The following is a 15,050-nucleotide window of genomic DNA, read 5'->3' as shown; positions in this document are numbered from 1 at the left end:
GGGGGGAGGGACGGGGCAGAGGACATAACACGAACAAGAAAGTTAGGTCTCACTTTATTCCCACAGAAAATCCGTATTAAACAGATAAAATTTAAAAAGGCTGAAGGGGTGAGACTGACTTTCTCCCTTTTTATTTCACTTTGAACAACACAATTCTTTGCACACATCAATAAATGACGACTGAAAATACTTCGGTGAGCTGAAAAAAGCACAGCAAAATTTCACGCGTGCATCAGGCGAACCCTCAGACTTTTAAGTTCAGTAGGTACTATATGCCCATTAAAAAAAAATTAAACTACTAAGAAGGGCTCGTTAGACAGGTGGGGAAAAGACATGATATGGGTTCTTTAAATTGCTCTCAAACCAGCGAAACCTGTTGGCTTCTGTGGTGCACACAGCTATTCTAAAGCGCAAGGCGGGCGCCCAGAGGCGGAAAATGCGCGGGGAGAAGGGTTGTCAAAGCTTCTGTCATTCCTCCAGAGGTGGCCACACCCCCTCCCCTTGCTGCCTCTTCACTCGAGGCAGGATCGGAGAGTGACAACCAAAGCCGGTCCCTTCCGGGCTTCTGCCGCCCTGCCCTCTGCCTAGCTCCCACTCCCGCAAATTCCCACAGCAGAGGTTGTGGCTAAAAGCACCCCCGCGGATGTCTCAGCCAAGCTTTCTACGTTAACACCTTCGCCCCGAAATACTAGAAGCTTGCCTTCCGACAGCACAGGGTCAGGAGAGACCCGGGATGGCGAGCTGGAGGTGAAGATCGAACTCACCGATAGCAATCCAACGGGGAACACAGTTTCTTCACTCTCTCTCCGCCATCTTGGGAGGACGTCACCGCGCCACGCTCCACCTCTCCCTTCTTCCTCCACGGCAGCGTCACGTCCGGCTCCGAGTGTTCCATAGCAACGCAGGAGACTCTGGGACCGCGGAGGCGTGACCCAAAGACCCCACTTCCCGCATGCCAGGGATCCCACGAAACAGGCGCGTCAAGGATACGAAGCCCGAGGGCTCTTTAACAGCGCCCCGCCCGTCCTCCTCATTCTGATCATTCTGGTCGGCTGACAGCATCTCGTACGGCCCGGGTTCTGGGCCGAGGCCGGGCACCAGTACGCCGGGGGCCTCTTTCCAGAGTCGAGCTGCCCGCTTCATGCTGGGGCTTGTAGTTGCTCGTCTTCTCCCATCATCCTCTCTTTCCTCGGTGCCCCGCGAGTAGAAACAGCTGGTTTGTGTACTCTTGGGCTCTCAGCCAAAGGGGATTTTTGAACTGAGACTGATCACCGCTTACCCGTTTACAGACCCGAAAGCTCTTTGGACCCCCTAGGTTTTATTTGCATCAGCCAACTGTAACCCAGTTACCAGGATGCCCTTACCTGGCGCTGGTAGGAGTCTGAGGTACACGAAAGCGGAGCAACGGGGTTGGGCATACTAGGCATGCGCAACATTAAAGGAAGTTGGGCTTTATACCGGAAAAGGTTTTCCGGCGCCAGGACAAGAAAAATTTTAATATAATTATTTACATCGAATTCAGATTTTTTAAATAAAGGAAAAAGATTTTACCTACTTCCCTAATATGCAGAAGGAGCAGGAACTAAGAAAAGTGTTGAAATGTTACGGCGGATTTATCCCTAGTAGTATCCACGAACATCATTATACTCAGAAAACCAAACCTTCCAACATTTTTTGTCTTGTTAAAAGTTATGTGTCGGGACCGTAAGTAATTTACCAGCGACTTTACTTTAAAGGACAGTCTTGTCTTGAATTTATTCGTCTTTTTCCTCCTAAGATTTTTGCTACCATAGTCCTCTTCTTGCCCTCTAATTGCTTTCCTCTTCTCGGTAGGAATCATGTTTGTGAATAAAACAACCGTTATTTCAAACTGGTTCTTGATTTCATCTTTCTTCCTTGAGTATACTTTTCTTTCTGGCTCCACTTTTTTTGGGGAGGTGGGGAGGCGAACCCTTTTCGGTAATTTATTAATTAAGACATATTTATGAGCCTCTATCGGAAACCCTGGTGACATAGTGGTTAAGCGCTACGCTACTAACCAAAAGAAGGGCAGTTCGAATCAACCAGGCACTCCTGGGAAACTCCATGGGGGCAGAACTAGTCTGTCCTATAGGGTCGCAATGAGTCGGAATCTACTCGATGGGATGGTAACAGGCTTGGTTTCTTTGGCACTAGGCGCCAGGAGTCCCTGGGTGGTGCAAATGGTTAATGCACTAGGCTGCTAACTGAAAGGTCGCTGGGCCGAATCCACCCAGAGATGCCTTGGAAGAAAGGCCTGGCAATCGGCTTCCAAAAAAACAGCTATTGGAAGCTATGGAGCACTTTTCTACTCTCATGCACACGGGTTCCCCATGAGTCGCAACCCACTTAAAATTGGTTTTCCTTTTTTTCCCTTGGTGTCAAGCATGACGCTGAATTTTTAGAAAAAGAATAAAACATGGTCTCTATGGGAAAATCTGATTAATTATATACAAAGATTGATCAAGAGGTGGCACTTCTTTTTACACTGTTTCATTTTCTCTTCTAGACTGTACATTATTTTTCCAGTATCAGATTGTGCACCAAAAAAAAAAAAAATTTAAATCTGTGACACATCTTCCATGGGGCAAGCGTTCAATAAAAACATATGGTGAACGAATAAAATAAAATCCAAAGTCAAAGTTCATATTCCCAAAGTTCCACAAGTTGCTCCCAAGATATATGCCTTTTAAAAAGCCAGAGTAATGAACAACTATCGCACAGCCCCGGTTGGACTGTTAAAACCCAAAGTGAAAATTTAAACTCCCAACATTCCGCAAATTGCTCTCCAGATTATGCCTTTTAAAAATGGCAGAATAATGAACGAACATTGCACAAGCCCAGTCAGGGTGGAAAGGCGAGGAAAAGATGTTTCCGCCCGGTTTCGAACCGGGGACCTTTCGCGTGTTAGGCGAACGTGATAACCACTACACTACGGAAACTCCGCTATGCGCTATTCTTTTGAAAGTCCTCATATGGAGCATGGTAACATACACGTCACAACTATTTAATATTGAGTTAAGTGGGATTAACGGTACCTTTGAACAGGAAAAAAAAAATCAGAAACGGAAAAATAACCATGTGCCCAAATGAACAGTGCTGAAACTATTTCAAAAGTTTGAATTTGCGTGTGATTTCTTTCAAAGCCTTCGAGTACTGCTGTAGAAACCAGGCACCCGCTAGTCGCCCTTCCTTTGGGTACACCCCTTCTTCTTCAGGAAAGAAGTGTTGTATTACATATTCTTCTTCCGCTTCGCGCTGCTGAGAGTCCGGGGCGAGTTGGGGGCTCCCGCCGGCCTGGAAAGACAGACCGCGGGCACACCTTTAGAGAAAAAGCGATCCTTTTGAGCCCCTGGTGGAGGGAAGCGTAAATTGCTTTTGGATTTCCTCCTTGTGCTTCCGTAGACCAATGGGAGGTTTTATTTGTGTAGTTGTTTATCAACTCGACGGCAATGGGTTTTTTTTTTTTTGGATAGGGTGTGCAAGACACCAAGATGCACTTTCTGGTACACAATGTATTTGAATTTTTCTAAACTTGAATTTCATATGACCCAAGGAATCTCACTATGGAATGAGAATGTGCTTCCAGATTACACCGGGGGATAAAACGACGAAATTGCTAAAAGAATGTGAAATTCTAACACTTCGGTTTTGAGTACAGTAAATCTTCTTTAGGAACCACAGGTAAGAAACACAGCAAAACATTGCACGGGATATAGAAAAAAATAATAAAAGTCATTTAAAACCCATTTTAAATCCTAGCATTTTTTCCCTCCTTTCTCTTTTTAGAAATCAACGAGCGTCTCAGAAGCAAGGGCAGTAAGAGTGCCTCTCCTAGTGCTAAAATTTCCCCGTCACACTTCCCTACATTTCCCCAGTGTCAAGGGCGCATTCCTGAACTTCCTGCAGACCCTGGACCGACACTTGTTAATCGGAATTCAACGACTTTGCGAAATAAAACTATGTTATGGCTCTCCGAAGTTGAAGAAATGCACTTGTGAAGGATTAGACTCATATCCTTCGGGGGGAAAATCGGGTTTTCCTGATAGCGGTATTCCCGGATCCCCGAGGGAGCCCATCGAAGACGAGACGCAATCGCCGGCGGTTCTCTGGGACGCATGGCAGGTCCAGAGTCGGTGGACCCGGGCTCTCCGGACCCCCAGCCCACATCGACCGGGTCCAGGCCCCCACGGCCTTGCCCGACCCTCTGTGACGCGGCGTTCCAGGCCGTTGGGCCCGCGCATCACTGGGGCCTTGTAACACCGCGGAGGGTGCCGCGCCCGCGCACTGTCGGTTCTCCCAGAGCGGATCACAGCCAGGGCAGCGGAAGAGGCCCGGCGACCCGACGCGGCGGCGGCGGCGGCGACATGAGCTACTGCCAACTACCGGTGGTGATCGACAACGGCTCGGGAGTGATCAAGGCGGGCCTGGCTGGGAGCCGGGAGCCCCAGTTTGTCTGCCCGAACATTTTTGGCCGCGCCAAGGACCAAACCTGGGCGGCCGAGGGCTCCGAGGGACTGTTCGTGGGCGACCAGGCGCAGGACAGGCGAAGCTTGCTGTCCATCAGGTACCGCCTCCCCAGGCTAGGGCGGTCGGGCGGGTCTGCGATCCATGGCAAGCCAGACCCAGGGGAGGTGTGGAGGGGAGGGAGAGTCCGGGTGAAGGGCGCCTGAGTCAGAGAAAGGATAAAGTAGTAACAGGAATGCCAGCCAGTGGGCGTTGTTGCAAACGCATGGGCCACAACTCTGTAAGGGTACCAAGTATCTAAACAGTGAACATTACATGCTCTCTGTATCTGTACAAATGTATTCAACCGTAAAATAAAGTTGTCGTTCATAAAATACCAGTTCATTTAAGAATGTTATTTAATTCATTGTAGCTTTTGTTTTTATGGTTATTCTCTTCAATTAATTGATGTTAAAACTGTATCGACCTCCAGAAATTAAACATAGGATTACCACATGACCCAGCAATTCCATTCGTAGGTAAAGCTCAAAAGACTTGAAAGCAGGCACTCTAACGGGTATTTGTACACCAATGTTCATAGTAGCATTGTTCACAAGAGCCAAAAGGTTGAAACAACCGAAGTTAATCTATTCTTCCATGGAACAGAAGAATAGATAAACAAAATGTGGTACATAAATACAATGGAATATTTTTCAGCCATAGAGAAATGAGGTTCTGATACATGCTACAGATATGGGTGATCCTTGAAAGTATTAGGGAGCCCTGATGGTGCCGTGGTTAAGCTATGGCCATTAATCCAAAAGTCAGCAGTTTGAATCCACCAGCAGCTCCTTGGAAACCCTATGGGGCAGTTCTACTCTGTCCTATAGGGTTGCTTTGGGTCAGAATACACTCAACAGCAATGGGTTTGGGTTTTTTTGTTTTTTGTTTTGAAGACATTATGCTACATAAAATAAGACAGACACAAAAGGAAAGATACTGCATGATCCCACTTATATGAAATATCTAGCATTGGCAAATGCATAGCGACAAAAGTTTACTAGTGGTTACCAGAGCCTAGGGTAGGGGAGAATGGAGAGTTATTGCTTAACGAGTATTGAGTTTCTATTTGTGGTGATGAAAACTTTTGGAAATAGATAGTGGGGATGATTGCACAACATGTGAATGTAATTGATGTCACTGAATTTTACACTTAAAAATGGTTAAAGTGGCAATTTTTGTTATTTTTATTTTTATGAAAATAATTTTTTTAAAGTTATTGTTAATATTGATAGGTGTCAGTGATATTTTAAAATATTTGGCAAATACTTAAAGTTTTATCTGTTGAGGATGCAAAATAAAATATTTAGAAGTGAACTGATATGACATCTAGGATTTCTTTTAAAATACTTCAAGAAAACAATACGTGAAAGGAATAAACAAAAAAAAATGTTGAAAATTATTGATGCTAGGACATGGGTACCTAAGGGTTTATTATAGTATTCTACTTTTGTGGATATTTGAAATTTTCCATAATAAAAAAAATTTTAAAAAGCCAAACCTATATCTACTATTATGTTGGGCTTTAGCAACTTTTGTTCTTTTAAGCTTTGAAGGGTCTTCCAAAAGGAAGAAAGAAAGGAATACAATAAAAATCACGGAGGAAGGTGCTGTGCTAATTTTTGCTGATAGCTATCTTCCTTGAGAGGCTGTGGCAGCCACTGCCCATATAGGGATACTGGTAATAAATATGGGGATAAACCCAGGTTTGAAGAGAATTGAAACTGGAAAAAGTAAAAAGCTGCCATTTATTTTATTGCTCTCCCTATAGCTATCCAGTGGAACGTGGTCTCATTACTTCCTGGGGAGACATGGAGATCATGTGGAAGCATATCTATGACAATAACCTGAAGCTAAAGCCCTGTGATGGTCCAATCTTGATTACAGAGCCAGCACTAAACCCACTGGTTAACCGACAACAGACCAGTGAAGTGTTTTTTGAGCATCTGGAGGTTCCTGCCTTCTATATGTCCATCCAGGGTGTCCTGGCACTGTTTGCTGCAGGCTTCACAACTGGCTTTGTGCTGAATTCGGGTGCTGGGGTTACCCAGTGTATACCCATCTTTGAGGGTTACTGTCTACCTCATGGTGTCCAGCAGCTAGATCTGGCAGGCCTCGACCTCACCAACTACCTCATGATGCTGTTGAAGGACCATGGTATCATGTTGCTTAGTACTGCAGATGGACAGATTGTCGCAGACATTAAGGAAACCTGTTGTTATGTGGCAACGGACTATGAAGAGGAAATGGCCAAGAAACCTGATTATCTGGAGAAAGTTTACCAACTGCCCGATGGGAAGACCATCAAGCTCCATGACCAGCTCTTTAGTTGTCCAGAGGCCCTGTTTGCTCCACGTCTCATGAACCTTGAGGCCCCTGGCATCGATAAGATGTGCTTCAACAGCATAATGAAATGTGATACAGATCTGAGAAATTCCTTCTTCTCCAATATTATCCTTGCTGGGGGATCAACATCTTTCCTGGGTTTAGAGAAGCGGCTAGTTAAGGATATAGCAAAGGTGGCACCTGCCAACACTCCTGTGCAGGTTACAGCTCCCCCAGAAAGAAAAATGTCAGTGTGGATGGGAGGTTCCATTATTGCATCCCTGTCTGCCTTCCAGGACATGTGGATCACTGCTGCAGAATATAAAGAGGTTGGACCCAACATAGTGCACCAAAGATGCTTCTGAAGTACAGATAAAATGGTTAACAGAAAACATTTTGGGCGTGTGTGACAGAGAAAACTTTGGATATTATATGTTTCTGGGAGAACAGAAGATATTTTAATCACTGGAATGTCCATGTCTCTGATGTATTTTTATAATTGGGGAAAATAGTAATGGTGAAGCAATCAAACAGATGTTTATGGAATTGAACATAGTTAAATGCTAGAAGAAACACTATTCCTTATTTTGGAGAGTTTACATGTCCCTGGAAGAGAAAGCAATTTGTGGTAAAACAGGATATGTGCCAAGAGTGATACAGATTTAAGCTTGTTGAAATTTAGGGAAAGAAAGTGGCTGTGGTGAGGGAAGATTTCATAGAGGAGCTATGCCACTGTGGATGGGATGGAGTTAGGATGGGTGCAGAAAAAAAAGGGGAGGGGGTAGGTATCCAGGCAAGGATAATGAATGAGTTGGGGGTAGAGATGAGAATGAACAAAGCATATTTAAGGCATGCCTAATAGACTGATTTTGTTAAAAGAAAGAGTTCATTTGCAACAGAGTAAGAGCTATGACTGGGAAGGTAGATTAAAGCTTTAAGTGTTCAATGTTTTCTAGGCAGAGGGAAACAGTTAAAGATTTAAAAGCAGGAGACATAACGTAAGTACGTTAAGATGAATGTGCTGTGGTTTGTAGGATAAATTAGACTAGGAAGGGCCTGGACATCTGGTGATCAGTTAGGAAGCCATTAGTCTAGATACAAAGTAGCTAAGTCCTGTACTTGGGATTGTAGGTGATGGGAATTTAAAAGAAAAAATTTTGAAGAAATAGCAAGACTTGTTGCCTAATTAGGTAGATATGAAGGGGCAAAGAGGTCTGAGATGACCTGGGTAGCTGAGAGAAGGGTGGCAGCATTGACACATAACACAAAGTATTTAGTATTTATTCTGTGCAAGGCACTGTGCTGATTGCAACAAGCATTAAGCCAGGAGTCAGATCCTGTGCTTGAGAAGCCAGCAGTCTGATAGAAGAGGTGGAATTCTTGCCTAAATTACAAAGTAGAAATAATACAAGGTGGAAAGTGATTTAGTGTCCTAAGAGAAGGAGAAAATGCTCTGGAGGTTCGTAGGAGGGAAAATACTGGTTGAGGGACTCAAAGAAGACTTTCTGGGAGATTTGACTTTGGGAGTGGGCCTGAAGGGCAGCTGGAATGTAAACTTCACGGAGTGCCTTTCCCTCTGAATTTAGGAGCAGCATGCAGGTTAGATCCAGACCCTGCCACCTACCAGTGGCATAACTTAAGCAAGTTGTTTAAACATTCTGAAGATCAATTTTTGCATCAGTAAAATGGGGGTGCTAATCTCTACATGTCTCACAGGATTGTTGCAAAGTTCCAATGAGATAATGTACCTAAAGGCAGTTTAAAAAAAAACAATGAAATATACCATTTTTGCTTGTAGAATTATAGAATTTACAGGCTCAGCTCAGATGCCACTTCTGTGGAGTCAAAATTGATTATTCCTTTGTGTCCTCTAGTACATTTTATTACTTGTACTTCTATTGACCACTTCATTCATGAAGTCTATCTTCTGGTTTGCTTGTCTTTCTCCCTCAATAGATAGAAGATAGAAGTTCTTAGAAGACAAGGATTGTGAGCTTTTCCTTTTCATCTCTGTCCCCTTCTCTTGATGTCTCTGCCAGTAGGTATTTAAAAACAAACAAACAAACCACTGCTATTGAGTTAATTCCAACTCATAGTGATCCTATAGGACAGGGCAGAATTGCCCCACTGGGTTTCCAAAGAGCAGCTGGTGGATTTGAACTGCCAGCCTTTTGACTAATAGCCAAGCTCTTAACCACTATGCCACCAGTGCTGCACCACAGATGTAGGCATATAGAATTAACTAGAAGCACACTCCTAGCAGACAGAATAGGGCAAAGGCTCACAGGTGCATGCACAGGGAACAGGAAGTAACTGTTTGGCCCAAGTCAAACATTTGAGAGGAGGTGCATTTCATCCCTTAGCACTTGTCTCCCATTTTAATGACTGTAAGCAAGACTAGCCTGGATAAGGTGTAGGAAATGATTTTCTGAGGGCTGATTGAACAGTTCACGCTCATCAGACTCACAGCACTGTTGTTGTGTTATTAGGTGCCCTCGAGACTCACAGCAACCCTATGGGAAAGAGAACTGCCCCATAGGGTTTCCAAGGAACATCCGGCAGATGTGAACTGCCGAACTTTTGGTTAGCAGCTGGGCTTTTTACCACTAACCCACCCGTGCTCCCCTCACAGCACTGTAGAGAGAATGATGCCAACCCCTCACCTTAGAATTCTAATGTATAGCATATATGTACTTTTTTTTTTTTTTTTTAAATAGGGTTAACCATACATTCCTATGGAGCAGTTCTACTCTGCACATATGGGGTCTTCATGAATCTGAATCATTCTGAAACCAGACCAATGGGTCTGTGCCCCGCACGCAAGGAGCCAATCTCTTAGACGCTGGTTTTATTTTGCAGGCTAGCAAGCGGGTACTCAAAGGTATCGACCTCAGATTGAGTTCTTCAATTTGAGGAAGTATTTACATTTTATAGGTTTGAGGAATTATATATATTCATAGAGGGGTGGAGAAACGGAGGTGGGCAGGATAAGGAAGTTCTACGTATTGATAGTTTCTATTGATTATTACGGGGCGGAGCTAAGACGGCATAGAAGCGTCTACGGACTTTTCACTTTTGAAATGGTCTCGGCTACTGCAGATGATGTATGTCTGGTGATTTTGATTCTTTGACATGAGTTTTTTCATTCCTTGGCATGAGTTCTCTTTTGTTATGGAGCATGTGTGGCGGCCTGGGGTCGTCTATTGATCATCTTTGTTCTACACGTGTGATCACTCCGAACCGGTTAGATCTGGATCCGTCCAGGGCTCTCCAGACCAAAACCAAACCCAAACTTGTTCCCTGGAGTCGATTCCGACTCATAGTGACCCTAGAGGACAGTGTAGAACTGCCCCATACGGTTTCCAGGGAGTACCTGGTGAATTCAGCCTGCCTACCTTTTGGTTAGCAGCCGTAGCTCTTAACCACTGTTCCACCAGGGGCTCTCCAGAGAGTCAGCAAAACAACTTAGAGGAAATAAGTGATGTGGTGGGGAGGTGACTGGGAGTGGTCTGATAATTGGTGGAGTACTAATTAATGAGGTGTCCTCCGCCTCTAGGGTCCCTAACAACTCCCCCCTGTGGTTTGTACCATTGCCAGTCATGGGAATGGGGATGACAACTGCTCATGGCTGCTTCCTGCCGAAGGGGGGCGCTGTTGGACAAAGGCCTTGGCATAAGTCTGGATTTGAGATTTCTGGTACAGAGGCTGGAGGGGCGTGTGCCCCTCACTCTGGGGAGGAGTACAGAGGACCAAAAGGCCAGTAGTAGCCTTTAACCTATTTTCAATAAAACAAGTGAGGGCACAGAGAAGACATAGGCCGACACTGAAGTTCTTCCAAGCGTCTATCACCTGTTTACACTCACTAGTCAGGACGCTCCCCGGGTCTTGCCCGGGTCTGAGGGCAGAGGCACTGGCCCCTTGAAGGCACTAGGAATAAAAGGTGTAATTAATTGTCAAGGAAGTACTGGACATGAGGGGAAAACAAAAGGCCAGGTTACTAGGAGATGATTGGACTAAGACTTGCAGCCCATAGCTAGGAAGAAGGGACCGAGAGGGTAGACCAATGAAGGGGTTGGGGTATGCCAGTGAAGTTGTTCACAAAAGTGGCCCAGGGTTTACGCCTGCTGGAGTTACTCCCTGGGTTCTGCTGACATATCTAAGAAGAGGTGAGGTTTTCACTATGAGCTATGTCAGAGGCCCATTTGATCATAGCAGTATCAGCCCATTGACTTATGGCTGGGATGATGATTTCAAACACGTATAAAAGGGCTAGGGACCTCATCTTTTGGGCACAGGAGAGGACAGAAGTACTCTGGCTCTTACTTGGAGCAGAGAAAATGGTTAAATCCAGCAAGGAGGATACAGTAAAGCATACAAGCCCAGAAAATGACAACCAGTATAGCAGATAGAGTCACGCTACGACCCCAGTCTGTTCCCTTAGGGCACATTGGGTCTAATGCACAAAAAATATCAGTAAATAAAAGCTGGGGCTACTTAGCTGCTAGGAACTTTCTTCTTTTTTTACAGGAATTTTAGTCCATCAACAGGTTGAATATCATATTCCATCTTTCCAGGTTGATGTAACCAGTGAAGATTGGGGTGGTGGGCCCCTCTTGACTCACTGTCCCCTGTCAATCTATTCCTGGTGTCCCAGGGATGAGCAGTCTGATTGATTTGCGGAGGATCGGTCTCCTACTGGGGCACAAGCTTGAGTCTGGAGTGATGTATCCAAGGTTGGACCCCCTTCAATTTGGCTGAGGAGTGGGTGACCAGGAGAACTTTATAAGGTCCTTCCCATTGAGCCCGTAGTTGTTGGCTGGGGGTCTGGACATTCCAGTTCTTGAGCAGCACCCAGTTTCTGGGGCTCAGGTTATGGAGCGGGTTATCTGTGGGAAACATAAGTCTGCTGGCTGCATAATGGTTAATAGCCTTTAAAGTAAAAGAAAGAGTTTGTACATACCTGACTTTATCTAGTTCCCTGGTCACAGGCAAGTCTGCATGACTCCAGTGCCCAGGATCCCAGGGTTTGAGGAAAGGTCTCCCATATAACATTTCGTACGGACTCAATTGGAGTCTGCTTCTAGGGGCTACCGTAATTCTGACAGGGGCAATGGGAACAACCTGAAGCTATGTAAGGCTGGTTTCCTGACAGATTTTGGCCGTTGTTTTCTTTAAGGTATGATTCATCTTTTCAGTCTTTCCCGATGATTGTGGCCTCCGGGAGGCATGTAGCCTCCATTTTATTCCTAAAAGTTCTGAAACCTGTCGAACCACTTGGGCCACAAAGGCTCCTCCATTGTCACTCTGAATGGAGACAGGTAAAACAAACCTTGGGATGATTTCTCTCAGTAAGGCTTTACTTACTTAGCAGCCTTCTCTGTTCTGCAAGGGACTACCTCTATCCAGTTAGTGAAAGTATCTACAAAAACAAGTAAGAATTTAATCTCTCCAGTCATTGGTGGCATGATGGTGAAGTCTATCTGCCAGTCTTGTCTGGGTCCCATACGTCTGGCTTGTACTCCTACTATAGATGTGGGCAGTCCTGTCTTGGGATTATTTTTAGCACAGAGCATGCATTGCTGGGTGACAAGTTGAACATTTTCATATAAGTCGGTCCCCACAATCAGCTTTTGTAGCCAGGTGGCCAGAGCATCCTTTCCATAATGGGCAGTGAGGTGGGTGGCTTGTACTACATCATATGTAAGGTGTGCTGGTACTAATATTTGTCCATTGTCATTATACATCCACCCATTTTTTGTTTTATTCTCTGAGAAACCCCATTGTCCTCCTTTTTCTTTATCTTGTTGAGGATATCCTGGAGTGAAGGCCTGTAGGGCTGTATCAGGCAAGAGGGCCAAAACCTATGCTGGGGTTTTGGCTTTTCCAGCTTCCTTAGCTGCCTAATTGGCCAGGCGATTCCCTTTGGCTAAGGTGTTACCCCCGGCTTGATGACCTGGACAGTGTATGACAGCCACCTCAGTGGGGAGGAGGACTGCCTGTAGCAACTTTAAAATTTCAGTTCCATATTTAACTTCTTTACTGGGTGATGTTAGTAATCCCCTCTTTCCACACGGCCCCATGTGCATGCACAATAGAAAAAGCATACCTCGAATCTGTGTAAATGTTAATTATTTTACCTCTTCCTAATTCTAACACTCTGGTCATGCGATCAGTTAGGCCTTCTGGGCTGAAGTTCTGGAAGGAAGGGCTTCCGACTCTTAAGGTTTTGTGAAGGGACACTACAGCATATCCAGCCTGTGGCGTCCCTTGATTCATGAAGCTGCTGCCATCTGAAAAAACTTCAAGGTCTGGGTTAGCAAGTGGAGTATCTTGAAGATCTGGTCTTTCTTTCCGTGTGCCAGGGGACCCCTCAGCCCACCCAGGGCAACAGGTAGCAGGCTAGCTTGTTGCTTCATTTCCCAGTACTTCTTCTCCGTTCTTGGTCCTGGTTGTTGTAGACTTTAAAGGCGCCTTGACTCATTGTGAGGTGGTCATATCTAGCCCATTCTCTAATTTCTGTAGCTTGTGCCTTTTATCAGGCACGCTCTGAGAGATGAAAGTCAGGTTAACAACCTTCTGGAAAGTAGGATCATCAGGATTTACATCAGCATGTTTTTTATAAGCATCTAGGACCCGCTCAAGGAAGGCAGAGGGATTCTCGTCTGGCTTTTGGTGAACCTCTTGAATTTGTTAAGGTTTGTAGGTTTGGGTGCTCCCCGCTGGAGCCCTTCTAAAATACATTCTTGATAATGTTGCAAGAAAACCATATAATTCACCTGGTTTGGATCCTACTTGGGGTCTTGAAGGGGCATGGCCACATCTAACTGGTTGTCTAGCCGGATTTGCCCCTGCCTCATGAAGCCTTTCTGCCTCCTGTCTAGCCTTTTCTAAAACCATCCTTCTTTCCTTCTGAGTCAGCAGGCCTCAGAGGAGGGCTTGTACATCTGCCCATTTGGCTGATGAGTATCAAAGGTACTCTGAAAGAATTCTACCATCTGCCTAGGGTCTTCCCCATAACTGGGCATTGATCTCTTCCAGTTCAGTAATTCAGGAGAAATGAAAGGAGCGTGCACCCACACAAAGCCATGGGGCACCCCTTGATCGTTGATTCCTGCTGGAACCTGGTGAAGAGGAAACTGCCCTTGCCCTTTTATCAGAAGAGGGAGGTCCTTGGCCGAATTGAATACCACTGCGGATATGAGAAGGAGAGGCCACTTCCTTTAATAGGGGATATAAGGTTTCTGCTGTTCTCTTAGCCTGTCTTTCTGGTTTCTGACCCTTGCTGGGTCTCGGTGTACTGGCCAAGGAGCCAGTAGCCACCCCCGGTACACGGGGTGGGGGGCGGGGTGCCATTGGAAAAGGGAGAGGTTCACAAAGCTCACTTTTTTCTAAAATCTCTTCCTCTTTGTCTTTCTGGTCTCGTGGCTTTTCTGCCCTCTGAACCATTAATTTACATTGTTTCTATAAACTTCTGTTTTGATATAATGCCATGAAGGCCTGCACATAAGGGATTTCGTCCCATTTCTCCTTCCTTTTGCAGAACAATGTTAACTGCAAGATGGTATCATAAGATAAAGAACCTGAAGTTGGCCATTTTTCACTCAACCCCAGGGAATACTGTACCCGATCCTGATTATAATACTTGATCATGACTTTCTTTTCCATATCCCCATAGCTGAACTGTTTCCAATTATTTATAATGCAACCCAATGGTAAGCACTTGGGGATCAACGGCACGCCTCTCAGTCTCTATACAGCATGTGCACACACACACCACGTTTACCCTCACTTAAAGCTCTTTTTGCGCCAGTGCCACACACCCCCACACAGAAACCAGACCAGGACATGAGGCGATGGAGATAATCTTGATAGCCTCAACCTCCCAGACAGCCACCCTGGTGACGGAGGTGATCTTGGTTGCCTCAACCTCCCAGACAGCCCCAGCACCACACACTTACGGCACTACTATATGTCTGATATCTAGATCAACTAACCCTTGGTAATGTTCTTGTTTTTGCATAGTTAAGTTGCTGGCCTGGTAGTAAGGGTCATTTGTAACTGTCACCTGTTTTTGTAAAGGAAAGAGTGTGTTAAAGATTTTTCTTGTATAGAACAAGTTAGAGGTTGTAAGACGGGCAGGTGCTCTTTTTTTTTTTTTTTTTTTTGATACTCTGACAACGGACGCTGTCTGCCTCATCTGG

General features: G+C 45.2%; 2 protein-coding genes and 1 non-coding gene across 8 annotated transcripts in view; 1 reads left to right on the top strand and 2 right to left on the bottom strand.

Annotated features, from left to right (window-relative positions):
* Positions 1–1,725, bottom strand: part of MYNN (myoneurin) — a 19,964-nt gene extending 18,239 nt beyond the window's left edge. Inside the window, exon 1 of one of the 5 annotated variants that reach the window (XM_023737893.1) lies at positions 765–1,725. In XM_023737893.1, the coding sequence (XP_023593661.1) occupies positions 765–895 (131 nt within the window). In that variant the 5' untranslated portion in view covers positions 896–1,725. Of the gene's footprint in view, positions 1–700 lie in introns of all 5 variants that reach the window. The other 4 variants (XM_023737892.1, XM_023737890.1, XM_004383445.2 and 1 more) reach the window with 4 other exon arrangements.
* Positions 1,726–2,887: 1,162 nt separating this feature from the next.
* TRNAV-AAC (transfer RNA valine (anticodon AAC)) lies at positions 2,888–2,960 on the bottom strand. The gene has a single exon. It is a non-coding gene; the product is annotated as a tRNA-Val (tRNA).
* A 7-nt stretch (positions 2,961–2,967) lies between these two features.
* On the top strand, positions 2,968–7,410 carry ACTRT3 (actin related protein T3). Of its 2 annotated transcripts, none has more exons than XM_004383444.2 (3): positions 2,968–3,702; positions 3,808–4,585; positions 6,296–7,410. In XM_004383444.2, the coding sequence occupies exons 2-3, from the start codon at positions 4,137–4,139 to the stop codon at positions 7,212–7,214; spliced, it is 1,368 nt and encodes a 455-aa protein (XP_004383501.2). In that variant the 5' UTR covers positions 2,968–3,702; positions 3,808–4,136; the 3' UTR covers positions 7,215–7,410. The 2 variants fall into 2 exon arrangements, with proteins under 2 accessions (XP_004383501.2, XP_023593657.1); XM_023737889.1 differs by having other exon boundaries at positions 3,781–4,585.
* The last annotated feature ends 7,640 nt before the right edge of the window (positions 7,411–15,050 follow it).

Source organism: Trichechus manatus, unplaced genomic scaffold (genome assembly GCF_000243295.1).
Source record: "Trichechus manatus latirostris isolate Lorelei unplaced genomic scaffold, TriManLat1.0 scaffold00110, whole genome shotgun sequence".
NCBI lineage: Eukaryota > Metazoa > Chordata > Mammalia > Sirenia > Trichechidae > Trichechus > Trichechus manatus.
This window is presented reverse-complemented; position numbering and strand designations above follow the sequence as displayed.